Source organism: Anomalospiza imberbis, chromosome 5 (genome assembly GCF_031753505.1).
Source record: "Anomalospiza imberbis isolate Cuckoo-Finch-1a 21T00152 chromosome 5, ASM3175350v1, whole genome shotgun sequence".
Classification (NCBI taxonomy): Eukaryota; Metazoa; Chordata; class Aves; order Passeriformes; family Viduidae; genus Anomalospiza; species Anomalospiza imberbis.
The window spans coordinates 4,044,108-4,070,566 of record NC_089685.1 but is presented as its reverse complement, the minus strand read 5'-3'; the positions used below and the strand labels follow the sequence as shown (position 1 = coordinate 4,070,566).

Sequence of the window (26,459 nt, the reverse complement as noted above, 5' to 3'; positions counted from 1 at the left end):
TACAGCAAAGCTCAGAGGGGCAGTTTTAGCCTGCACACACAGATCAGTGCAGAAGTCAGCTCATCCCCCCAAGATATTGTCATCATTCAGGGCAGTATTTCAGCAACACTTCCTGGGCTGTGACACTGCTCGTGGTTAGAGTGAGCTTGACTTTGCAGGGTGATCACCCACATTCATGAAGCACCACCCCAGGTCCAGGCAATGTGATGTTCTGTTACAGGGCTGTGGTAAAACACACAGACCATGCCACAAATTTGCATCTTGGTCTGAAACACAGGTTTGCATTCCTGGTCTTACCTGAGATTCCTCAGTCCTCCTGGCCCGAGGAGTTTCTGTGGATCCATTGATGTCTAGGGTATCCTTCTGCTTGTATTTCCTCATGATCAAGCTGTCCACAACCCAGAACATAATGGCCTTGGGGAGAAAGAAGTTACATCAACAGATTGCAGAGACCAAAATGCAGAGTTATTCAATCACAGATATTTCTTCTCCTCTTGGTTTCTCCAGACATCAGCCCTGCATCAATTGTGTCCATGGGGATTGGATGAGTCAAATTCCTTAAGTCCCTTCTTACACAAGTCCTATTGTTTCCAGAGTTGTTGAAGATCCAGATTAAGTAAGACCACAATAGGCCAAGTTTCCACCAGAACATAACCACTGAACCAAGCTCCATCCAAAGTGTAGCTGCCTGAACCAGTCCCTGGTCAGTTCTTTGAGGACCAGAATCATCTTTCCAATGTGGAAGTGCAGCCTGGGAAGGTGGAGAGAGGCAGATCAAGCCAACTTTGCCAGTGCTGCATCCATTGAAATGTGCATGGGATGAGCTGAAAGCGAGTTCAACTCCCTGCTTGTCCAGGGAGCATCTGAGTGTTAACACCTTGTTCCCACTTCCCACCTTAGCAGGAACTGAGCAGCAGCTCGAAAGAGCTGAGCTTTCAAGAGGTTTTGTCAAACTAGTTTTGAGAAGAATGACAGTTCTGGGTAACCTTGAGCACCTTGTCTTGCTGTAATTTAATCTGACATCCAGCCAAATGACTGGATTGTCAAGGTCACAAGCCATCCTATAGGACATTAAAGCGTTTTGGGCATCCCCATGCTGTTGAGATGAGCTCTCACCTAAGGAGACCCAGCTTTATTCCAAGGGGTGAAGAGTCAGCCCCACAGCAGCTCAGAGAAAGGGATGGGAATTGGGAACAGAGACTGTGGCAGTGACAGATTTGTGACAAGATAGATTTCTTCACACACCTCTCCACCCTGTCCCAGGCATTTCAAGGCTGCCCCCAGCCAGTCCCTGGGCACACTCCCATGAGGCTGTACTGTAATCTCCAAACCAGCCCACCCAGCACCCGCAGAGGTACCACTTACATTGACTATGAAAGGCACAACAAACATCACCAGGACGAGCTCCAGCTGAGGGTTTGGGATGTAGCCCAGGAGGATCTGCTGAAGCTGCAGAGGAGAAAACATTTAGAACACTTAACATCATTTAGAACACTTTAGCATTATTTGAACAGCTCTTTTGCAAGATCCTTGATGAAATCTGCTTGTCTTTTTACATGAGCAGCCAGAGCTCTGCAGCCTGTGCTTCAACCCAGCCCTTAAAAGATTACACAGGATATTCCTTTAGCCCAGCTGCCAAACACAAGATTTTGTACAGAAACAAGTCTTGCAGTGTAACTATCCATGACAACAGCTGGTGGGACTTCCCTTGGCTCCCTGGAGCTCATCTGCAGAACAAGGACACCAGCCACGAACAGTAATCATGGAGAGGAATCCAGCAGCATATCTGGATCTGGATTTGTGCTGCTGAAGAAGTTCACATCCCAGTGTCAGCACTGTGGGCTACTGGGTTTGAAGGACAACCCTTGAAGAGATAAGTGCTCCCAGACTGCTGGAGAGAACTCCTCAGTTACACGCAGTGCCTGGTACCTCAGAGCCTGCTGAAAGAGGACTCCAAGCTGGAGTTACTCCTGATTCTCAGGATTAGGTTTTTACACCCATCACACCTACCTGCCAACAGGTAAGTGTCTAAAACCCCACAGGTTATTATTTTTATGTTTTTAAAGATAAACTTCTGATCAACACAATTAGCATTGCTGGCATACAGAAGCAGCTGAGCAGGAAAAGACAACACATTACTCGTATAGCACTTCCCAAATTAATCTCTAATCCCCTGGTTTAAGCACAGGATCACGAAACACCAACATGGACTGACTTGACAGAATAACACAGAAATCCTCTGGCAGAACTGAAGGAACTCAGCTGCCAGCCCAGCCCATTTTAGTCTTCCAAGAACAGGAAAGAAAATTAAAGGATCATCTTATTCCATTAGCTTTTGATTAGCAAGATAATGCACCAAAAGCCAAACCATTATGAAATTCATGTTTCCCAAAATTTAAGTAATAGCTAATGATTACAGAGTGATGTCAGTAAGTGTGAGGATTAAAGGCCCTCAATAATGAGAACCATGAATCAGGCAAAGCTGACAAAAGGAAACCACAACAGCTACAGCTAGAGAAATACTGCTTACCTTTGTCCAACCAGGGATAAGCAGGACAAGGCTAATCACAGTCTTCTCAAAAACCATTATCAGCAAGTAGAGGATACACTGGCCAATCCAGGCAGCAGCTTGTGGAGGGTCACCTGGAAAAACAGAATATTAAATCTGGGACAGAGGACAGGAGGCCTTGCAGAAAAGTTGTCTCATGCTTGATACTGACCCTCCTCTCTACAAGGACCTGCACACTCTTCTATAAAATAAATGCAAATAAATCATTAAAAATATAATCTGCAATGTGCTCCCTGCCAAGCCTTACCAACACAGTTACCAGGAACAGTTTGAGAATTTCAAGTCACCATTTTCACTACACTCAGTGTAACTTGTCAGGCCTGAACAGAATTATTTCATTGTGCTGATGAAGTGGAGGGCTGGTTATGTGATACTGTCTGAGCAAGAGACAGGGGCTCCATCACCCCAGGTTTTAAAGCAATTCACTCAAAAAGAATCAATGCTAATTAAATATGAATGTTTCCAAGGGGGTGCTCACCAAGAAATAAGGAAAAGCATATTTGTATTGTTAACAACAATAATGGTTCTGTATCTATTACATGTGCTTACTTCAGCCCTCTGTGAGCTCCCTGCCAGCTGGTTATCACCTCCCCTGGCTCACCAGAATATCTCAGGTCTGCAATACTCAGCTACTGTATCTGGCTCAGGAAAGCTGCAGCATTTCCTCTTACTACTTAAAGACAAAGATAACCTCTGGCAACACTTGTTCCCAGCATAATCTGCCCGGAATTTGGAATTCCATCCATGCAAGGGAACCTGTGCAGCTGGCACTGACAGATGCCAACCCTCAATGTGGTCAGATGGCAGCAGGCTGGGAGCCTTGCTTCACTTTTGTCCACTTTTCCCCACTTTTCAGCACAATTCTGTCGAGATGTGGCAGGAGAAGACAACACCAGCAGTCTGCAAAGGCACATTTATCCACACCAATAAAAACCTCTCGCAGCAAAAACCAGCAGCACATACTGGGATTTGGTAAGAGCTGGTGTCCAACCAAGCCCTAGCTCTGTGGGGACTGGCTTCCCAGCAAGTGCAAATCAGGTTTTCAGGTACATTTGTCCTTATTCTGTCATTTGTTAGCAACATACCAAAACACCTGCCTCGTTCCAAAGCTACAGCTAAAACGTAGAGGCATCCTGGTAGTGTCCAAGGTAGGATCACCTCATGTCCCAAATTCTTAATTGCTCAAACCATGACTGAGAAGGAAGCAAAGAACAGGAGAGGGAAGGACCGGGAGGCTGAGGGTGCAGGGATGAGGAGAGCAAGCAGAGAGAGCCAAACCAGCAGGAACTGCATGGAGGGAGGGCAGGAAGAGGGAGCCAGAAAGGTTATGTGGAAGCACACCCAGCAGAGCCTGTGGAGGATTTTGGAGAGAGGAATCTCTGCTCCCTGGCAGGCAACAGCTTAATGGGTGGTCTGTGAGGAGATGGGAGCAGTGTTAGAGGCAGCTGGAAGCCACAGGCTGGTGTCAGAGAGGCTTTGATCCTCCTAAAAGCCTCTCCCAATAGATTAGGATGCCTGGCTGCCTTTGGCACACAAGTTGGGTCTATTTTGCCCCGTACCCCAAAACAAACCAATTCTCCCAGAAACCCCCACATTATCACCACCCATCAGAGCTCTGAGTACAAACAACACAGGAAAACAAACACATCCGTTGTATCCTTCCTGCATTTGAACTCTTTCCCTTCTGCTCTGTGTTGTCAGCTGTGCTCTGTCCCCCGTGGAGGGACAGGACTAAAGCCACAGCACCCTTTGTGAATCGGCTCTCTGTGACAGCACTTCCCTCTGTCACCTCAGCTTGCCCAAAAAGCAGCAGCAGGTTTGAGATCTCTCCCAAACACCTGGCCCCTTGCAGGGACAGGTCATTACCATTCACCACCACAACCATGGCCTGTGGCACTTCGTTCTGCATTCTGTGCGCTGCACGGCTCGAGGCAGGTTTTGGCTCACCAGGCCAAAGAAGAGAAAGGAGAAATTAATATTCTCCTTCACCCCAAAGCATGCACCCACTGAATTTTGACTGCCCTCCTCCAGCAGCATTCCTAGTGCTCCCCATCACCAGCAAAACTTCCTTGGGACAGCCCAAGAACTGTGGCAACCACACACAGACCCAAGGAAAGACAACCTGCTTCTTAACCCACCCTAGGCATGGGCTTGCCTGGCTATTCAGGACTTAACTTCCTCACCCAGCAGGGAGATCAGAGGGTGTTTCTACTGTTATTTTTTACTGCATCCTGATCTCCCAAGGACAGGAGGCTGCTCTGTAACAAAATGATTCAAGACAAAGGTAAAAACAAAAGAGCAGCATGGCCTTAAGGGCTGCAAAGGTGACTTGGAGACAGCAGCTCATTTCCACTTCACCAAGGAATGCAGCTCTCTGCTTCTCACCTCAGCAGGTGTGGAGTCATCCAAGGACCACTGATCCACCCCCAGGGTCCATCATCCACCACCTAACACCACTAATTCACCTAACTCTGACCAACACCAGGAAGCTTCAAGTCATCATCTTCTGGAACCTCATCAGGGAAGCTTTATGGTCCCTAGATAAAAATTTGCCCTTCCACAGTAGGGAAAGGCTGGAATACTGGAGCTGAGCTCATGTAAGTGCTGCTTTCCTACAGAAAGCTGGTCAGAGGCATCCTCAGATTCAGCCTGATGTCTTTGGTGGATCAAGAGCTGCCCTGCTCTGTGGATGGGGAAGGATTCTTCTTACAGGAAGCGTTTTCTATACATAAATCTTGAGGAGAGCCCACAAGACTTTCAGCCACACCACACTGCCAGCCAGCAAAAACTAATCTGCTACCTGGAGGCTAAAAAATAATTAGAATAAAATAGAGGTTCTCCTCTTCCCTACAAGGAAAGGAAAACTCTGAACACAGCAGGGTGGGGAATTGGTCTGAATGGCCTTTGCAGCCTCCACATCACACCTGTTGGGTGATTATATGTATCACACTCCCTCTGAACCCTTCCAGTTGCTTGTCCCTGGTTCTAGCTGGGAGGTAACCCATGATACCTCAGCTCTACCACACTGAGCCTACCACAAACCTCTAGCTTAGAGAACAGCCTCTGCTAAAACCTTCCTGCAGCCATCTCCCATCCTCATAGAAATTAATATCCTCCTTCACCCCGAAGGATGCAGCCACTGAATTATGACTGCTCTCCTCCAGCAGCATTCCTAGTGCTCCCCACCACCAGCAAAACTTCCTTGGAGCAGCCCAAGAACCACTGGAGCCCGTGGCAACCTCACACAAACGTGTCTCATGTTCCACTGGTGCGTGGGAGCCCAGCTGCTGGGGAGCCAGAGCAGCAGTGCCTGAGGTATTTGAGCTGTTACCACACAACAGGATTAGTTTTAATCCAGGCTGCCTAATGCACCAAGCTGTCAGCACAGCCCACATGTTACAGCTTTATTTACAGCCTTCTCGGGACTTGTGCGCACAGAGCAGGTAGGAAAAAAAGCTCAATCACAGCCAAAGTGGAGGGTTCAGGGGGTTTGGGGAAAGGCAAGTATTTGAAAGCACTGGAAGTTGTACTGGGCGACAAGGTGGGGGTAGAAAAAGTCAATAAAAACTTCTTAGGAGACACACAAATGGTACCTCCAAAACCAAGGGATCTAATTACCTGTGCCAAATACAGAGGGTAGGAAATAGCAGTAAACTCTGAATTGAGTGAAATGCTCACTTGAAAGGCAAAACCAGGTTTCTAGAGATGGGAATGCAATGCATCAGAGCAGCCAGATGGGTCCAGTGGACACCCCAGACCCTCTCTGGCATTTTCTGCACTTGAACTAAAATGATTGAATTATAGAATGGTGTGGGCTGGAAGGGATCCCATGAACAGGGACACCTCCCAATAGACCAGGCTGTTCAAAACCCATCCAACCTGGCCTTGAACACTTCCAGGGATTACTCCCCTGGACAACCTGTCACACTCCTGAACCACAGAAAAGTGAGTGCACAGTAGGAATCTGTCCCCAGCGTGCAATGTCACACCACTGCTCTGGATCTTTGGTCCCTGTGGATATTCAAACTGCAGGGAATAGTGTTGCTGTCATCCAAATTCAGGAGGCCCAGAGGTTGCAACCCTGCTCCGAGCAAGGGAACCAACCACACACTCAGTCCCTGAGCAGGACCTTCAGCCCTCTCCTCACTTTTCCCCCCTGGCCCTAGGGGTGGAAAAGCCCAGCAGGCTGAGGACAGGAGAGCCCCCCAGGTTAGAGCTATTTCCAGCAGTATTTCCTCAAGCATTAGCAGCCGGTTCCCTTGACTGCTCCAGGATGTGGGAATATTTGTTACGGAAATTTTGTACAGCATCACCACGGGGCCAAAAGCAGCCTACACAGGTCCTCAGTTAAACTCAGCAGCTGGCACAGAGCATATTCTCTTAGAACTAAATTTGACCAGCAGAGTTCAACAGGCCACTAAACAGACTTTGAAGGCCTCCAAGCAAGATGCCTTTCCATTTCCAGACACTGAACAAGCACAAAGCATCAGGCTTAGATAGCCAGTGACCACAGCTAGAAGTCAACATCCAGACGGGCAGCCAGAGGGACATTTTCCACTGAGAACACTTTTCCTCCCCCTCATTTCTTAATGCTCCTCCAGAAAAATTTACTTGCACATTGCATAAAATCTCTCTCTCAATGCAAATTCATCGCATTTGCTTACTTAAAAGAAAATACTGGGGTATTTCTAAAGTAATCCTGGAGAATTACTGAACACAATCAAAATGTCAGGGCACTGCAGCCATACAAAGGTGTTCTCTAGGGAGCTGCTCATTGCCATGGGGAGGGAGAAGAGAGCTGGACCAGTTTGGAGATGAGGCACAAAGTTCAGTCAGGCTTTGATCTGCACACCCTGACTGGAGCCAGCACGTCCCCTGCTCAGTCTGTCCCAGCCCAACAGCACCTCCAAGAACTTGGGTATCCATCTCCCACATCTTTTGAAGCTTCAACTCTGCTTTGTTCTCCTCCCTACATGGACAGCTCCTGTAACCATGACTTGCTACAGCAATGGTGTGGTTGTGGAATTTCACAGAATCATCGCAGAATGGTTTGGGTTGGAACGGACCTTAAAAATATCACCTAGTTACAAACCCCCTGCCACGGGAGTTTCTCAGGGTCCCATTCAACCTGGCTTTCAACACCTCCAGGGGTAGGAGTTTGTTAGCTCTGAGTAGGTGTAAGGCACCCCTCATTCCCCAAAGCCCACCTGTGCCAAGAACACGCTTCCCCAGTCTTTGATCTTAGGAGCCAGGCATCCTGAGAAGAGACAGCTCTTTCCAAAATGCAGTTTCCTGTGCTTAGAGGAAATTCAGAGAGTAATCAAGAGCTTTTGGGCAAAAGATGGAGGAACATAAGCAAACGGGAGCCTTTGATTCCTCACTAGCTGTAAAACAGGTCATTCCTGGCTGCAGCAGGGTTTGGCCACGAGCTCAGGCACAAGAGAGGCTGATCTCAGAATGCTTGTTCCTGGGTTTTTGGAAATATGGGAATAATTGATTCTTCTAAACAATTCTGGACAGCTGGATGCTTAAAATAGCAGCATAGATTTAAGGGCTTTCCCTCCCCTTTACTTTACTTCCCCATTAATGCAGCTATTGCAGCTGCTCAGGGGGAGCCAGCCAGGGCTGTGGAGGCAGGAGAAGCAACCACAGAACAGGAGGAACTGCTGCAGCCCACACCAAAGGACAACTGCAGTGCTTTGCATCAGCTGCAGGGCTGCTGGAAGGACACAGCTGTGACAGATTTATATTTTTTTCCCCTCCAAGTTGGTGCAGGAAGATGGGTACTGACTCTACTGGACAAAACCACAACTCTTCTGTTCTGATGGCTGGAGCAATGGTATTGACTGCTGTTTGACTGCTGCAGCATGGATTTTGTGCTCCCCTGGTTTTCCCCTCTGCAGGACTTATGTTGCTTCCCTCAATTCTCCTGAGGAGCAAAAGTCTGGTACAGCAATTAGCCCAGAAAATGAATCATATTCCTGGAGCCTGCATCAAACTGTACAAAGTTTACAAGCATCTTCCCAACTGTTTTGGAAGTTACTTAACACCAGAGATGAGGATAGGAGTGTTTTCCTTCCCCAGCCCTGCCACAGGATTGCCTTGGACATGTCACTTGGCTCCCACCTGTATTTTCCACTGGGGTCACTCTGGCCAGAGACCAGCACCAGAAACTGTACTTGATGGATGAGATATTTAACCCCCAGTCCAAGAACCAAATTCAAGCAACAGCACAAACTTGTTTTTTACTAATAAAAGCAAGATTTTCTCAAAGGAGTGAGCTGTTTCTGTGGTCTAAGCCAGCCCTAATGAGGGGCCAGCTACAGCTCAACAGAAGTTCATCACTGCTCTGCCAACAGACTTTTCATGTTTTTTGCTTCTGCTCAACTGCAGACGTGGCACATGAAGCTGAATCTGTGTCCTGAGGTGGTTGGGCTTCCAGTCCTTGTTGCTGCAAAGGGGAAAAACTCCAGTTCCTGATCTTAGAATATCTGGATTCTTCTGCTGTCTCATCTAAGTTAAGAGATCTATTATAAAGGAGGAGCTATTAGGGAAAATACAAAAGGTATTTCCCCCACCAAATGCCTGCTGTCAGGATGCTGAAACTGCTCTGGAGATCAGCCTTGAAAGCCACTCTCAGGTCTGAGGAGAGCCAGCCCTGCCACATCACATCATCTCATTCCCAGTCTGTAGCTGCTTCTGCTGCCTCACAAACCCAGCCAGGCCCTTCACCCTCTGCATGACCCATCTGCACAGCCTGAGTAAATTCACAAGGCACTGGGGTCTCCAAAATACCCCCAGTTGAGTCCAAATTTCACCAGCTCAGATGCCACACCAGCTACTAAAAACACAAAGAAACCAGACTACCTTCAGAACATACTTAATGATTAACATCTTAATGGCAAGACTGCAATTTTTATGAATAAGATGTATTTTCTGAAATAGCACTGAATTCATCTGTACATTAGATGCAATGTAAAATAGGCAAAGCATTAATTTTTCCCTTTCCTGCAGCTTCTCCAGCAAGCTGGCTCTGCTCTTTTGGAAGGGAACTGCTACCCTCTAGTGGGGCTGGCTGAGAGCAGCTTTTTGGAAACGTTTTCTCCATCTCAAGGCACGAATTTAAAGAGAAAGAGGCCACATTTGAGAACTCAAGTTTTGGGGTCACATTGTGCCTGGCTGATCCCTACAACAGCTCAAGGCAAATGCAAGAACAACTCCATATTCTGAATGGAGATGATAGGGAAACACCCACGAAGAACCCCAAAAAAGAACCCTACACACCTTAATTTACCATACCAGTGTCCTGGGGTATATTCTACAAACAAGGAAATGTTCAGCTTTTCATCACCAGTGGTTCCAGCATTTAACTCACCCTCCTCAGCTCCTTGAAGAAGGGATAACAGCTGCTCACATTTCAGCCCCAGACTGTAGTTCCTGGCATTTTCTTGTCCCCATTCCCAGCTTGGAGCACACCAACCCCCTCTGGGCAGAGCAGGTGACACCTACCATACTCCCCAAAGACCAGGTATGTGTATTTCTTGTGCTGCACGATCCAGGAGACAACTTTCACACCCAGCCAGATCAGCAGCATCCCCAGCGTGGCATCCAGGATGAAGTTAATAAGGTAGCTAAGAGCAGAGGAAAAGTCAGGTTTCAGCTGTGTTCTTAAGTATTATTCAAAATCTTTAGTTTCATAATGGAAATGAATTTTAAAACCCCAGGATTTTAAATAAGCCTGCTTAACAATCCAAACTCGCTTCCTTTCTCTTTTATGGCATTTTCCTAAGCCTTACCAGCAATTTCTTAGTTTAAAAGCTTCTTCAGGAGAGAAGGGACAGGCTCCACCAACTCCCTGGCACTGCTAATTTCTTCATATAGCAATAAATATTCTTAAAAGTTACCCCCCAAAAAGGAGACTTTCCACTTGCAGCATCTTTTTTTTTTTCTAATTAAAAAGAATGAAATCTCAAGTTTCAGAGGAAACAGAACCAAACTGTTCCCAGAATTTCACACAAGAAAATGGCAGCTTTTTGGGCACCACAGCTGCTCTACAAACTGGGCAGCAGAAGAGGCAAAAAGTCCATTTTTCTGAGCAGCTGCAAGAGGCTCCCAAAAAGACAGACAGAGAGGCAGGTTTTGGGAGAGGGGATGGGTCCTGGCTCAGCAGCAAGAGCCCCGAGGTCCCAATAATCTCAAATTCGGGTCCCTCTGCAGATCCAGGAGCTGAACCCATCCCTGCCAGGAGATTTTGGCTCAATGGATTTGAGTTCTGCAGCTCTGGATGTTGAAGTGTCACTGGGCAGAGTGCTAGAGGCAGGAGACCTGCAGGGACCTTCTGGGGATTGCAGGGTCCAAGCTCTAATCCAGGGCTTGGTATTTTAATGAATTCCCCCCCAAAAAAAATCACATAGACTAATGTGGGTTTTTATGCAGTTTTCCATTATTGCAATATTTTCTGCCAGATTTCTACAGCATGAAGAAAATGCCAAGCACAAGGCTACAGCAGTGAACATTTCCTTTTCCAGAACTCGCCTCTGAACCAAGAAATTGAAAACAACAATCTGCTTTTGATAGCCACTTTGAAAGCATAACATTCAGTTTTTCTACATCCAAAAACTCAGACTGGCTTTTTACAGTTTCCAGCTGCTGAAAATCAGAGCATTCCATACAAACATGGAGCTCTGGTGGTTTATTCCGGGCAGGATACAGAGTATGAGCCTCAAAGCCCAGGGACAGGGCTGGAGGGTTTTAAGCTGCCTGGTTCAGGATGACAAGTCAGGCAGTGCAGGGAAACATAAAACACACATCAAAAATAAACAACACACCCAAAGGGCACAGCATAAGCATGAAAGGGTTTATTTTAAAACCCCATCTGTTTAAAAAAACAACAATACATCATTTGAGAGGTTATGTACAGCCCCAGCTGAACTTGTGTCTGCTTAAAGAAACATATCAAGGTGCAGAACTTTAATATAAAAAAAAAGGAGATGGGCCAGAAGGTTTTAAGGAGCATTTTGAAGCCTAAAGGAGTTTCTCAAAACGAGATGAGGTTAATGCTGAAAGGAAATTTTTATCTGCAAAGTGTCTGAAGTAAAGGTGGCACTTCTACATTCAGTCTGAAGTTTAGTTTAGAAATTCCTCAAACAGGACCAGCAAGGAAGACAACAGAGACCACAAAAACAAGCTCAGCAGGGTTTATCCCCATGCAGTGCTTCAAATGGATCCATTCCCACTGTTCATGACCCTTCCCAACACAATTCTCCCTTTGACAGATGTAGGGCATGAATGCAAGTGCCTTGTGTACTTACAGAGAACAAGGGTCCTCCTCAGTGAGATCAGACAGAAAAACATTGGCAAAGTGGATGAAAAGGGCACCTATGGCTTGCTTGGAGGTATCATAAAACCTGGAGGAAAAAACAAGATTTTCTGAAGGAGTTATGCAGGGAATTTTATTTCTAAGGAACATCAGCTACTTTGTGGAGGTTTCCTTGGGAAGCTGCAGCACATTTCATGTAACAATTAAATGTCATACAGGATACACAGGGGGCCTAGGAGATTGTTAGCATAAGAGAAAAAAAGATACTATAAACAGTTTTTTCAAGTTTCAAATGAAAAATCTTACCATATCCTCCAGGGACGCCTCTCTGCCTTTGGTTCCTTAAATCGTTTTACTGCAAAGAAAATTAGAGAGGTGACATTACCCAGATGAAGCCCTCCACGTGTGCAGCCTGCACCCACCTGCACTGCAAAAGCAGTCAAAAAATCCTGCAGGACCCTCAGCATTTGCAAGTTTAAAGCTGAGCAAAGCCAAAGGACCTCCTCAGGGCAGTGGTGGGATCACTGTCCCTGGAAGTGTGCAGAAGACACAGATGTTGAGCTTAGGGACACAGGTTAGGGCAGTGCTGGGTTAATGGTTGGACTTGATGTTCCTGGATGGCTTTTCCAGCCATAATGATTCCATGATTCTGTTCTCTGGCCTGGAGCAAACCAGCCAGAGGCAAGGCCTGCAGCCAGGGGTCAGCAGGATGGACAGCAGAGGTGTTTGGAGAGAGGTGTGTGCTCCTGGCATCCCTCAGCAACAGCATTCCTGTGCCATGGGACTTAGGGAATGCTGAGGGAGGGGTCACCACCACCTACCAGCCCTAATAATCCTTCCAGGCAACCTGGAAATTACAGTGACAGTGAAGGAACTCTTCACTCCTTCAAACACACGAGGTCAGGCAACTGCTCTGTTCTCTCCAGCTGTATTTGAGCACTCAGGCTGCTCTCAAAGGGCAGCCTGGGCTCCTTCCCCTGGGAAATGCCTTCCTGATGCAACATGGAAGGATGCAGGGACTTCCCTGGCAGGAGCATTGACATTTCATAAGTGCAGCTTTGTACTGCAAGGTGACAGGGCAATAGATGAAAAGACAAGGGTGAAAGGACAATGAGGAACTTTTTACAACTAAAAGAAGAGATATTTAGATTGGATATTGGGGACAAATTCTTGGCTGTGAGGATGGGGAGGCACTGGAACAGGTTGCCCAGAGAAGCTGTGGCTGCCCCATCCCTGGAAGTGTCCAAGGACAGGTTGGATGGGGCTGGGAGCCACCTGGGATAGTGGAAGGTGTCCCTGCCCATGGCAGGGGGTGGAACAAGGTGGTCTGTAAGGTTCCTTCCACCCCAAACCATCTTCCAACCCTGTGATCTCCCCTAATCCCAGGATTTAGTCAGGCACATGCAGGGATTTGGTGCCAGTCTCAAATCCACAGAAAACCAGCACAACAACCTGATCCATTATTGCCAGTGATGAGTAACAATCAAGTTGCACCAGACATTGCTGCAGCAACTTGTCCTACCCCTGTCCAGAAAAAACCACGTTTCCCCTCATCCAGCTGAATCCCACCATGAGATATTCCTGCAGCAATGACTGCCATCAGCACAGACAAGATCTATCACCACTGATGCCCTTCAAAAGCCAATTTTCATTTCACCTACCCACGAACATCAGAGCCATGGACCAACCAAGTGGCCAGAAGTGTTTAAAGCAACCCTCAGCAAAGAGCACGATGCTGCAGAGAAGCTGTTGGAGGGGTCTTCAAGCCACCAGGCCAGCCAGCTGACCACTAGCCCAACCACAGGAGCACCAGGGGTGATTTTCATTATTTTCTTAATGAGAAGTGGCGTGTTATACATCCACAGCCACTGAGGCTAGAAATACAGTAATTCAGTGTGATAAGATGACAAGTAAGAGGTAAGAAGTTAATGGTGTGGTGCCTTGTTGAACACAGCTTGTCATGCCTCATTAGATTTAAGAGAGTTATCTGAGACTGTGTAATTATCAGAGACAGTAAAACTGTTGTATTAAAGATAAAAGCTAGTATTATAGAGAAATAATTAACTGCTTAATAGGGCATTTACTGTGCAGAGCTGCAGCAGGCTGTCTCCAAATTAAACCAGAAATCCAGCCAAGATTACCAGAGCTTAAACAGGGAGCAGAGTTGTTTGGTAGCTGTGACCCGGGCTTGAGGGGGGATGTTAAATCCACAGGAGCAGAACCACACCTCTGAAGGCTCCAGGAGATGATGGAGCCCTCCACGAAGCAGCACTTTGTGCTCAGTGAGCACAGCAGGGCTCTGGAGAATGAGCAGCAACTGCAAAGCTTCCCTCCCCTCTTCCCAATGCTACAGAGAGCCAAGCCATGGCATGCACAGGCACAGCTGGATCAAGCTGGGGAAAGGCTAAAATCTCCTCTGTTCTTCTCAAAATGTGTTTCCAATCACTGCAGTCCACTCAGTGTTCCACCAGCTGTAGGTGGGTTTGCTACCCTGGCTCAGACAGATCAGTCCATCTTTAATATTTACTTCAAGGAAAGTTGTGCATGCATCAAAGCAAACAAAAAAAAGTGATAATTGAGTTCTAGCATCTACGACCAAATTAAACTCCATAAAAACGCCTGAAACAAATTAAAAATGTGGTTTACTGCACACAGAGTTGCACAAGATGGAAGAGAACCCCCATTCAATTAGATTGAACATGAGGCTGGAATGTAGCTGGTCTATATCAGAAGGCATCAGGAATTTGTCCTCCCAACAGTGTTCCCAACCACAGTATTGAATATTTTAATGCTGCTTCCCTTCTCAGCTTTGTCCATGTGCAAAGCAAGCTGCCTTGTGCAAGGAAGCAATGTTATGGCACATCTTGGAAAGAAATTCTACCCTGTGAGGGTGGGGAGGCCCTGGCACAGGTGCCCAGAGCAGCTGTGGCTGCCCCTGGATCCCTGGCAGTGTCCAAGGCCAGGCTGGACAGGGCTTGGAGCACCCTGGGATAGTGGGAGGTGTCCCTGGCATGGCAGGAGGTGGAACTGGATGATCTCTGTGGTTCTGAGATTCTGTAAGAGCCTGGAGAAGGGGACCCAGGTCTATCCCATGAAACACAAGCAGAGCACCACTGGGATGGTGCCTGCCTGCTGCAGGGTCTGCCCTCACAAGCTCCCACTCTGCCCCTGCTTGGCTCCAGCTGCTGCAGACAAAAAGCTGTGAAGCTGAACCAAAAGGGAAGGATGATGAGTGACAATTTGAAAGATCCCCTGACCACAGCAGAGAGAGGGTAGGACAGGAAACAAAATACTTCCCAGCCCTTCCTCTTCAGTCAAGGACAATACAGATCATACATGCTTGAAACTCCCTCAAAACCACCAGGCTGGGTGGAAGCTGGCATCTGAATGAGAACCTGTGAAAAGTTAGCAGAAAAAAAAATAAAAAAATAAAAATTTGCTGGAGTCTTTCAATACAGATCTGGAAATAGTCAAAAAGCTACAAGATAAAAGCACAATGACAGCTGTCCTCACTCTTTTTCCAGGGTAATATGGAGGTTAATATTCATTATGGTGTTCTCTTGATGCAGTAGAAAGGGGACAGACAGATTTGCTGCCCTATACAAAGACAAGTGCTGTGAAGCTACCAGAGCTTGTCACAGTCAATGTCTCACAGCCTACTTCTGCTTTTAAACAAATTCTCTGATTCTAATAATTGATTAAGACAAGGACAGTAGTAACAACAGCCCTATTCCCTTGTGCTGTTCCTCACCCATGCTGGAACAGCCTCCCTGCATCCCCCGTGGACCCCACACTGCATTCAGGCAGATCTGCTGCAGATCTGTGCACCAGCACAGGTATACAGCAGAATTAACAGCCCAGATATTTAAACAGAATTAGCTGCAGCATCAACCAGCTGCTGATCAGCAAAACAGGCTACCAAGTCAAGTTTCTACAAAATTATAGGGGGAAACTTATCTCCCTAGGATATGGTTAGACATGCTTGGCTGAGAGCCAGACCACCTCCCTGACAAATCTTACTGCAGCCAACCACAGGATTCTGCAGCTGAGGTTTGGGAGGGAGGTGTTGACTCAACAGACAGAACTTTTGGGATTTGATTTACAGAGATCCAAGCCTGAGCCCTGCTTGAGCTCAGCAGCAGGCCTGGGGGATGGATACTGAAACATGAACCTGATGTGAGAAGTACTTACAGATGCATTGATACACCTAAATTATGAAAGGTCCATCAAAAATAAAGTCAGAAATACCCCAAACTGGTGATACTGCCACCTGCTTTTAAGAGGAGACTAAATTGACTGCCATAAACCCCATATCCAAGGCCACATCCCACTAGCAAGAGGGTCAGGATTTTATTTCTTGCCTGTGCCAAACAGAACTTGGAGCTACTGTACCAGGAAGGAAACAGAAGCTCTTCCCCTGCCCAACCTCTGTGTTATTTTCAGCAGTACAGTCTCCAATAACACATTTCAACCTATTTTGCAGGACACACCCTTTCCCAGGCTCTTTCCAAGCCCCAGGCAGGAAAGAAGCCAACATGCAGGATACAGAGCCAAAACCCTGGGGTCTGCACTATTCTTAGCCTGAGCATGCAGCCACTCAGACAGCTCGACCCCAGACACAATGGGAGGAAGCAGCAGCCACTGTTTGCAGAGAGCAGCCAACATGCTGCTGGACAGAAAAGTGTGAAACTTATATCCCCCATAAATTCAGGGAGCAGCAAAAGTCCTGGTTTTCCTCCTCAAAACAGCTGTCAGCGGTTTGATGGCACAGACTGCTGCTGACTTCCATCCTCAGGTCTGCACTCGGTGTGTTTTGTCATTCCCTCCCTTGTACCAGTGTTAGGAGAATGAAAGCACCTCTAGCAAAACTGGCAGAGGAAGGAACAGAAATTGAGATTGTGTTCATGGAATCACTGAATGGTTTGATGGGAAGGGTCTTTAAAGACATCTCGTTCCAACTCCCTGCCAGTCCCTCCACACCTTCCACCAGACCAGGCTGTTCAGGAGCCTCAGCTGGAACACTTATCCCTCTGGAGACTCCAACTGCCCCAGTGAAGGCCACAGAGGACTCTGGCATGGTTCTCAGCCTTAAGCTCTACCCTTTGTGTCTTATTTTTACAGAGATTTTTAAAGCTGTTATTTTAGCCAAGTGCCACGTGGTCACCAACCAAAGCTGTGAGATACCAACCATCAGTTGTGCTTTGCACATTGAGAACAGAACATATTGCTTGCAGACACAGTAGGTCCTACAGGACACCTGGACTGAGGCTGGGCTCCAAGTCAAATGCAGAGCATCCTGGAGGAGGCAGTTGTGACTCCCTCCATACAAAGCATCACTACATTGCAAGCCAGTCCCTTGAAAAATGGAGTTTAGACACGGAAAGATAAAAGTAAGACCATAAAATCCATGATCACCAAGAGAACACCACCTGAAGAATGAAGTGAAGCACAAGCAGTTATCACAGAATCACTGTTGGTTTGGGTTGGAAGGGACCTTAACCATCATCTACTTTCTACTCCCTTCAGTATTAAAGACAGCTTTTTATCCCAACCTAGCTTTTATCATTAAAGTCTCTCTGCCACACAGTTTTCTTACAAATGCTGTTTTAAAAAACAAGCTGTAAATTTAAGAGACTCCTTAAACCTTTGCATGCTCCACCTCAAAATTAGACTAATTTCCCTGTACAGTTTCTTGTCATGTTAAGTCACCCATAACATCAACAGCTCACCACACATTGCAGAACCAATTCAGCCAGGTGCAAGGTGCTCAGCTGCCCGTGGATCACAGGTAACTTCTCGTGAAGCTCTACTCTACCAGCTCATTTCCCATCTTCCCCCATGTCTTTGTTCTCTCAGAAACCAGGAGCTTCCCAGTCCCCCGCTGGAGGGGTGATGGCCAAGGAGAGGTCAGAGCAATCAGCAGCTGCAATTCAAAAGCTCTGTGGAAAGCTGTGTGCAGCTTAATGAAGCACACTGAGTGCTGCACAGACCTTCCAGCCCACATAGTGCAACACATGTTCTCGAACTCATCCAGTTTTCAGATGTACTGAAGCAGAAGAGAAACGTGCTGAGAGTCCCGCCACGTGCAGCTCGTTGCTTAACCCACAAACCTACATGTAAATCAGCAAGGACCCAAGCTTCACACTGCCAGACACAGTTAACCTCTGTGGCTTTGTTCTTCTCTAGAGGGAAAAGCATTTACAGGGGTGAAGTTGGAATTTACATGCTCTCGTGTGTGAACAATTAAAATCACACACAGTTATGCACTTGTGTGACAGCAAGCAAAGTCAGCAGAGCCTGTCTTGGGCATGCTAAGCCTGCAGTGTTTTTGTGTCTTGGGCAGATGTATTTCAGAACAGAATGGAAGTCTGGACAGATCAAGTGCTCTAGCATTTATTTCTTCTTTTTTCTTGACATAGACTCACACGTCCACCCACCCTTATGAGGTATTTTCCGTGTAAAGTCAAAACACAAACTAGAAAGCACTCGGGATACTTTTGAAGCATTTCACTTCAAACTGTGTGCAACAACCACCCTGAACTTAGGACAGGAGCAGAATCACAGGATGGTTCGGGTTGGAAGGATCCTTTGATGACCACCTCATTCCAACCCCCTGCCATGCACAGGGACACCTTCCACTAGACTAGGTTGGTCAGAGACCCATCCAACCTGACCTGGAATGTTTCCAGGGATAGGGAATCCATCATTCCACTGGGCAACCTGTTTCACTGCTTCAGCACCCTCATTGTAAAAAATTCTTGTATTTAGTCTAAATCTATCCTCTTTCAATTTAAAACCAATGCTCCTTTTCCATTCACTACAGGGCCTAGTAAAAAGCCACAAAAGGTGGGTTAAGTTTGATTTATCTGGTGGAGCTGAGTGCAAGAGCTTCCATGAGTCCCTCTCAAAGCTCAGACACTTCTCAACGTGAGGATGCTCTCTCCCATTTCACCATCCAGGAGAAAATCAACATTGAAAGCTCAGCTGGAAAATCCACAGGGATCAAGAAAACACAGGCCAAAGATCAAGGGGATAGTTCTGATGTTCTTTAACAACTGTTTTCTACCACAGAGACACTATTTCTTTTACAGGAAGTCTGGTATATTCCTATTCTGTGGCTCTGCCTCAGGACAAGCTACTTGGACCAGTGTATAAAAGACCATGCCAGGTGCTAACAGAGCACCTCCAGCACCAAGTCCTGCCTGGGGGCCAGCACCAAGGTCCCTACTGCAAACTGGGCCTTCTTAAGACTAAGCTCAAGGCAAGATGTGCTGGAAGAGCATGTCCAGCAGTGGCATGCAAGAGGAGAGAGGAACACTGCTGTCACATGAGGCAGGATCAAGACATTTTCAAATGTAGAGCTGAAAACCAGATTTCCCACAGGGTTTTGGGAGCTCAGTCCAGTCCAGCTCTCCTTGCCTGGCAGTACGAGTGTTTTCCAAGAGCAACATCTGACTTCATACCAACATCACAAGTGCTACTACACCTCATTCAGCAGCTCAGAGGGCTGCCAAGACAGTTTCAGAAAAAAGCTGGAAGAGAAACAAAGGTTTGCACGTTTCCTCAATGCTGTTTGTGGTAGAGTAGAAAATGACTACACCAGCTCCAGGGAAAACTTTTTCCATTCACAATGGAGACAAAAATTCTTCAACTCCCCCAAATCCGTTTCTCCTGCACTCTAGTTAATTCACAAAGAAGGCTATGGATGTCATTTGTACAAAAGATCTTCCCTCATTTCAAAGAGTTTTGCTGTCCCCTGTGCAAACCTGGGCAACTTTTGCTAGTCTAGAACCCCTTCCTAAAAAAAAAAAAAAAAAAAAAAAATTCAATGAATAGCAGCAACTGCAGGGACTGAGCCCTCAAAAGCACACCCAGCCCTTGCAACTGAGATAACTGCAACGAGCTTTCTCCACTCAGCTGAGTGATGCTCAAGGAAAAGCATTGCAAGCTGATTCAGATGGGATTGCACAATTAACCCACTCCTCAGGGTCATGATTTCCCCAGGGGACTTTCTTGCACAGGAATCCAGATTGCCACACGCACACAGCTGCTGGGCTCCTCTGCCTCTGCCTTCAATGTTTGTGTCTCAGTTCTAGGACTGTCCTTACGGCCAAAGTACCTCCAAAAGCCACCCCAGGCAGGTGGAAAGGGTAACACCTCTTTGCCACTTGTCTCTGAAATGGGGCAAAGCTGCAACGAGAGCAAGCTCTGGTCATACTGGGATTAGGCTTGACTACAACCTTAAAGACCTTGCTGGAAAAGCAAGAGAGTGTTTGTAGGCTGAAATGAACTGTTACCAGTATTGCTCATGGGAGTTGACAGAATAATAAAACCCCACTAAACAGCTGTCCTGACTCCCTGCCAAGGCTGGGCATAATTTACTTCTGGGTCCTGTTTTCACTGCAAAAAGGACCCATTTCACAAAATCCACAGCAATGGGGAGCAACCACCCCACTCAATCATTCTAGACTAATTTCCTCCTCCATTAGGTTTTCCTGCCAGGTTGGCAGGAGAGAACCTTTCCACAGCCCCAAGAAACACAAATTCAATGACATGAATTCCTCTGACAAAAACGGATTTATCCTCCCTGAAATGGCCATGCTTAGGACCCACACTCTGGAGGGATACTCTGAGCACAACCCACACACAAACACCTGCAAAACTTTGCAGAATGCCACATTATTGCTAGCCTGACTTCCTCTACATGTTTTCCAGAGCTCCGAACAGTACCTGCACAATTTGGAAATTGTATCTATCCAAATCCAGGTGTTCCTATAGCTGAGCTGGTACTTTAAAGTAGAAGTAATAGAAAAGGCATTGGTTTGGGTTTGGACAGGAATTCTGTAATGTGGTTTTGGGTCAGAAGGGACCTTAAAGATCATCCAGTTCCAAGCCCCTGCCAAGGGAAGGGACACCTTTCATTATCCAAGGTTGCTCCAAGCCCCATCCAACCTGGCCTTGAACGCTTCCAGGGATCTAGGGACAGCCACAGCTTCTCTGAGCAACCTGTTCCAGGGCCTCCCCGCTCTTGTGGACTTTGTTTCCACTTATTAACCCATGGCCTGCAACATCCCAGCAAAGAAAAAATCACAGTAACAAAACCAATAGGAACACACACCAAGAATATCACAGTACTGAAGGAAAGAAGTATCAAAGGGCTAACTCCAACAACAGCAGCATCCTAAATTCTACATGATGTAAGTCACCCAGTCGGGACTGCCTAGCTGGTAAAATGAAGATGCAACCAAAATTCCCAGGAAGTTTTTTGTCTCAGCTCCAGAGGCTTCCATACCTCCCAGGCACTGGAGCCATCTCCTTCCCAGAAGGTTGCCAGCTGGATGTGCCACAGAAACAACCCAAAAGCTGCAAGCTGCTGCCCAACATGAAACTATTGGTGAGCCCACCACAACCACCGTGGACTAGGAGTCAGCACACAAACAGCCCCTCCAGCAGATCCAAGGAAGCTTCCAGCTGGAAGTGCGTGACTGGGGCACAGGTAAGGACCAGCTGGGGTGGATTAGGGACCACCAGCCCAGCTGCAGCCAGAGGAGGTGCTGTGGGTGGGATCCCAGGGCTCTAAACACATCTGCCCTCGGGGTCCCAGGCAGCAGTTCCTCCACAGCTGAGTCTCAACAAAACCACACAGGATCAGCTTTCGGTTTCTCTTCATTAACCAAGAGGTTGTTAATGTTCACAGAAATATTAGCCCTTGCACCAGCAGTTAGCCCAGAGCTGCTGATTTTCTGGCAGGGGTTATGTAGCCCTATCCACAGAGGTATTCCAACATGATTTACTGAAGCCCTTGATTTTATGGGACACCCCATGGCGTTTATGGGAAAATTAACCCACATGCACACATCACTAGGGGGAACAGGAACAGAAAAAGAAATTACCACTATTCTTACTGAAAATATTTGGTGAAACACAAGCAGTGGCATGTTGCAACTGGGCTGCTCCAGCTGGAAGAAGGTATCAGTTATCCCTGGAAGAACTTGTTGCAATTTTCTCTGGCAGCTTGGCGTTAACCGCGCTGGAGCCTTTGAAAGTGGTTTCCAAAAGGCAGGGGGGGCAAGAGAACCTCAAAATCTGCAGCTACTTAGCCAGAAAACTTGCAAGTTTCGGTTCACTGTCACCACAGGCTTTTAAACAAGGAAAACAGATCGAGTTCTGGCATGTTGATTCAACTTGTGCTAAACCACTTAACCCTGAAGAGCAGCAACACACACATTGCTCTGAGCAAAACACAGCTGCGGCACAGAACAACACTAAATTTTCACGGCTCTTTCAGCCTTGGCGTTCCGCACCTTTTCACAGGATCGCAGAATCACTGAGGTTGGAAAACACTTCTAATATCATCAAGTCCAATCATTAACCCAACACTGCCAAGCCCTCCACTAAACCACGTCCCTAAGTGCCACATCCACACGTCTTTCAAATCCCTCCCGGGACGGAGGCTCCACCACTGCCCTGGGCAGCGTGTTCCAATGCCTTCCCCTTCCGGGGAAGAAAATTTCCCAAATATCCATCTGAACTTTCTACAGTGGAACTTGAGGCCGTTCTCTCTGGACCTGGAAATCACACCCCGGGTGATTTTTCTCACTCCTCAACTGATTTCTGCCACTACCACCCCTTCCCAGTAACCAGAAAAACACATTCCTTCTGTAACCTCCTTCAGCAGCCGCTCAAGCGCTAAAACTTCGCGCAGCTGAAGCGAAAAGCCAACAAAACAGTATCACAGCGCAATTAAATCACCCTCACCACGCAGCGCCGCGTCGGACACCCGCCCCGTTTTTATCAGCTCCTCCCCGGCAACTCGCGGGCTCACACCGATAGTTTTTTTTTGGGTTTGTTTTTTTTTTTTTTTTTACCCTTCATTAAAATTTTCTAAGTGACTGAGCAATGGCTCACAGGAGCGCAGCCAATTTTAACAGATTACAGCCGAGCCTCATTACCATCAGAGTAGGGCTGGGGACGGGAGTTTGGAGGCAGGAGCATCTGGCGCTGCAGCCGCCGCCTCGGGAACATCCACAGCGCGTCCCTTCCTCCCGCATCCAACCGCGGCTCAGCGCAAAACTTGGTGTTTTTTAAGAGAACGGGCACCCACCCCCCGGCGGCGCCGAGGTGCCCCCGGTCCGGTCCCCCCGCGGGCAGGGGTGCCCCGAGCTCCCCGGTACTCACGCATGAGGGTGCTGAAGGCGCAGAGAGCCAGCAGCGCCTGCAGCAGCACCCCGAAGCGCCCCAGCAGCGCTCCGCTGCCGCAGCCGTGCGCCGGGCGGGGGGCGGCCATGGAGCGGCGGGATGCGGCGGGACGGGAAGGCGCGGAGCGGTGCGGGATAACGCGGAACGAAGCGGGGCTGCCGATAGGAATGGGGATGGAACAGCCACGGCCCCGCACAAAGGCGGCCCCGAGCGGCCCCCGCCCCCCGGCCCGCCCCGCCGGCAGCAGCACCCGGGGCGGGGCGGGAGGGGAGGGACGGGGACGGCGGAGGGGATGGAGATAGGGGTAGGGAAAAGGGACATGGATGGGGACAGAGACGGGGATGTGGAAGAAGTTGGAGATGAGGATACAAAGAGGACAGAGACAGAGGGATGAAGATGGAGACGGGGATGGGAATGGAGTTGTGTTGGGGATGAGGATCAGGACGGGGATGGAGAAGGGGACAGGGATGGGGACAGAGGCGGAGATTGGGATGTGGGAGAAGTTGGAGATGAGGATACAAAGGGGACAGAGATAAAGATGGAGACAGATGAAGATGGAGACAAGAATGGAAATGGAGTTGCATTGGGGATGGGAACAGGGACAAAGACAGAGATGAGGATGTGGAAGGGCTTGGAGATGGGGATGCAGTGGAAACAGACATTGAGACAGAGGCAGCCATGGGAATGGGTATGGAGATGGGGACAGGGATGGAAATGGGAATGGAGATGGGGATGAGTGTGGTAGGGAAGGGGACAAGTATGGGAACAGAGATGGAGATGGGGATTCAATGGGAACAGGCAGACAGAGAGAGGCATGGAGTTGAGGATGGAAATTAAGATGGAGGTGTGGATGCAGTGGGGACAAAGATAGAAATGGGGGGGATGAGGATGGGAACAAGATGGAGATGACAATGTGGATGTAGATGAGGCTGGAGATGGGGATGGGGAAGGAGGTGGAGATGAAGAGGGAAATCAGGATGGAGATGCAGGCAGGGACAGTGATGGGGACGGGAGTTATGGACATGGATGAGGACAGAGAGGTGGTGATGATGCTGGAGATGAGGATGTGAGGTCCTGGGGGGAACTGGGGTGCTGGATTGGGTAAATTGTGCTGAGCTTTGGAGATCTGGGTTGGAGGAGTCCTGGTGGGATAGGGGTCCTGTTGGGGTTTGGGATGCTGGACTGAGGGAGCCCCAGAAGTGTTTCAGGTGTCAGGATGTGGAAGCCCCAGCAGGGTTTGGGTTGCCCTGGCTGGAGAGGTCCTTGCAAAGTTTGACTGGGGAGGGTTGGTAGAGTTACTGGTCAAGATTGGGGTGCCAGGTTGAGGGGTTCCAGCAGGGATGGGTGTGCCAGGTTTAGGGGTCACAGCAGGGTTTGGGGTGCAGGGTCTTGGTGGGGTTTGGGGTACCAGGCTGGAGAGGATCCCCTCAGGGTTTAGAGTGCTGGGCCGGGGGTAGCCCTGGTGGGATTTTGGATCTGCTGATGGGGTTGTGTTCTCAAACTGCAGCCTCAAATCTCATTTTTTTGCTCCTCTGCGTAACACTGCTGCTACCCCCCTCTACAGCCTCCTCCCCACAGGGCAGGTTTCACTTTTTCTCTCTTTTCAAAACACTTGAGGCCATCTTTAGGGAGCACTGGGGTCACATGGTGAAATTTCCCTCCCTGATTTTGCAGGGTAGGAGCTTGTGTTTAGTTACAAAACCAGAGAGGCTGCAAATCTTATCCTGTCATATGACTCTGAGGGATGGCCTTAAAAACAGCAGTAAATGTTATGAGAAAAGAAAATCATGGGAGCTGGCCTGCTTCCCAAATAGGTCCAGTTTACAGCACAGGAGGGAATTGTGTTGTTCCTGGGCTCGGGAATCCCCTGTTCTGGGGAGGTCATTAGTGCCAGGCAGTTCAGGCTGGAGCCTTGTCCCTCCTCAACTCAGTCAGCACATCACTGAAATAACAAAAATAGTCCCTCCTCTTCCCCCCCCCCCCCCCCCCCCCCCCCCTCAAAGGGTGAATTGAATCTTGGGTTGATAGCTGTTCACTTAGCTCACTGACTTTAATCATGGTTTAATCACGACTTCAGCCAGGAAGGTGGTAGTTTCATCTCACTAACTCATTTTCAGCTGATTTTGTATGTGCAATTGTTAGTTTCATAAAAAGGTTCATTCCCCTGAGCTGGTAAATCTGATTGTGTTCCGCAGTCAGTTGACTTTATATTAAATTCTAAATCAAATATTAAAGTTGATGCTTTTATATAAGCCAGTTGAACACATGGCATGGGGAAGCATCTATTAAGCAAGTACACACTTTAACAGAGTTTTCTTCAGGCTCTAACTTTTTTTGCGTTTTCTCAGATTTCCTAGGTTGCTGCTATAAAGGCATTTTCAAGAATTGCTGGATGGCAATTTTTCCCCTGGGAGGTGCCTTGGACTCTACTTGCCCAGGTACAGCACAGCAATTGCAGAAAACAAAGCAGGGGAAAAAAGACATTTAACCAAGATGAGTATTTCTTAAACGAAATTTAATTTTCTGTGAATAACCCACAAATTATCTGTGATGTATCAGGGTCTTGCCCAAGGGAACAATTTTTCAAAAGCTCCCCTGGAGCCACTGCTGCCTCCTCCCCTTTCTTCAAGCCCAATTAATGGTGATTTCTCCCAGCTGCTTTATCAGCAGGACAGAGTTGTGCGAGGCCTTATTTCCAGGTGCTGATAGCTTTACAAGAGAGCAGAGTGCCTCCCATGTGTGAAAACACTCAGGCTCCAGGAGGGCAATAAACAGAAAGCCTTGATTTCCCCCCTCCTTGCAGGAAGAGGCAGATATCCTTCAGTGCCTGTTGGTGCTCCACACTCCTCCGTGAAAACACAGCTTTGCTTTATCAAAAGCACCATTTGCACTTCAAAATATTTGTATTTTCTGAACCCATGCAAAAAGTCTTGAAGTTTTGTCTGTATCCCAAGAGGAGTCCAAGAGCTTTGGTTATTAAATTCTAACCCTAGAATTTTGGCAATTAAGATGCCTCACCACTGGCTCCCTACTTTTTTTGGAGACTTTAGGGCCCCTTTCAGTATCTAAACGTGCTCCAAGGGAGCTGGAGAGGGACTTTGGACAAGGGCATAGAGTGATAGGATAAGGGGGAATGGCTTCACAATGCCAGAGGACAGGTTTACATTAGATATTAGGAAGAAATTCTTCCCTGTGAGGGTGGTGAGGCCCTGGCACAAGTTGCCCAGAGAAGCTGTGGCTGCCCCTGAATCCCTGGGAGTGTTCAAGGTCAGGCTGGATGGGGCTTGGAGCACCCTGGGATAATGGAAGATGTCTCTGCCCATGGCAGGGGGGTGGAATGAGATAATCTTCAAGGTCCCATCCAACCCAAAC

The 26,459-nt window shown here is 47.8% G+C and overlaps 1 protein-coding gene across 2 annotated transcripts in view; it reads right to left on the bottom strand.

Annotated features, from left to right (window-relative positions):
- Positions 1–23,269, bottom strand: part of LOC137473621 (store-operated calcium entry regulator STIMATE-like) — a 29,429-nt gene extending 6,160 nt beyond the window's left edge. The window contains exons 1-7 of one of the 2 annotated variants that reach the window (XM_068189436.1): positions 23,067–23,269; positions 12,195–12,243; positions 11,881–11,976; positions 10,079–10,200; positions 2,531–2,643; positions 1,366–1,449; positions 298–414 (exon numbers count right to left, since the gene is read on the bottom strand). In XM_068189436.1, the coding sequence (XP_068045537.1) occupies positions 298–414; positions 1,366–1,449; positions 2,531–2,643; positions 10,079–10,200; positions 11,881–11,976; positions 12,195–12,243; positions 23,067–23,175 (690 nt within the window). In that variant the 5' untranslated portion in view covers positions 23,176–23,269. Of the gene's footprint in view, positions 1–297; positions 415–1,365; positions 1,450–2,530; positions 2,644–10,078; positions 10,201–11,880; positions 11,977–12,194; positions 12,244–17,617; positions 17,640–23,066 lie in introns of those variants that run through there. The other variant, XM_068189437.1, reaches the window with a different exon arrangement.
- Between the last annotated feature and the right edge of the window lie 3,190 nt (positions 23,270–26,459).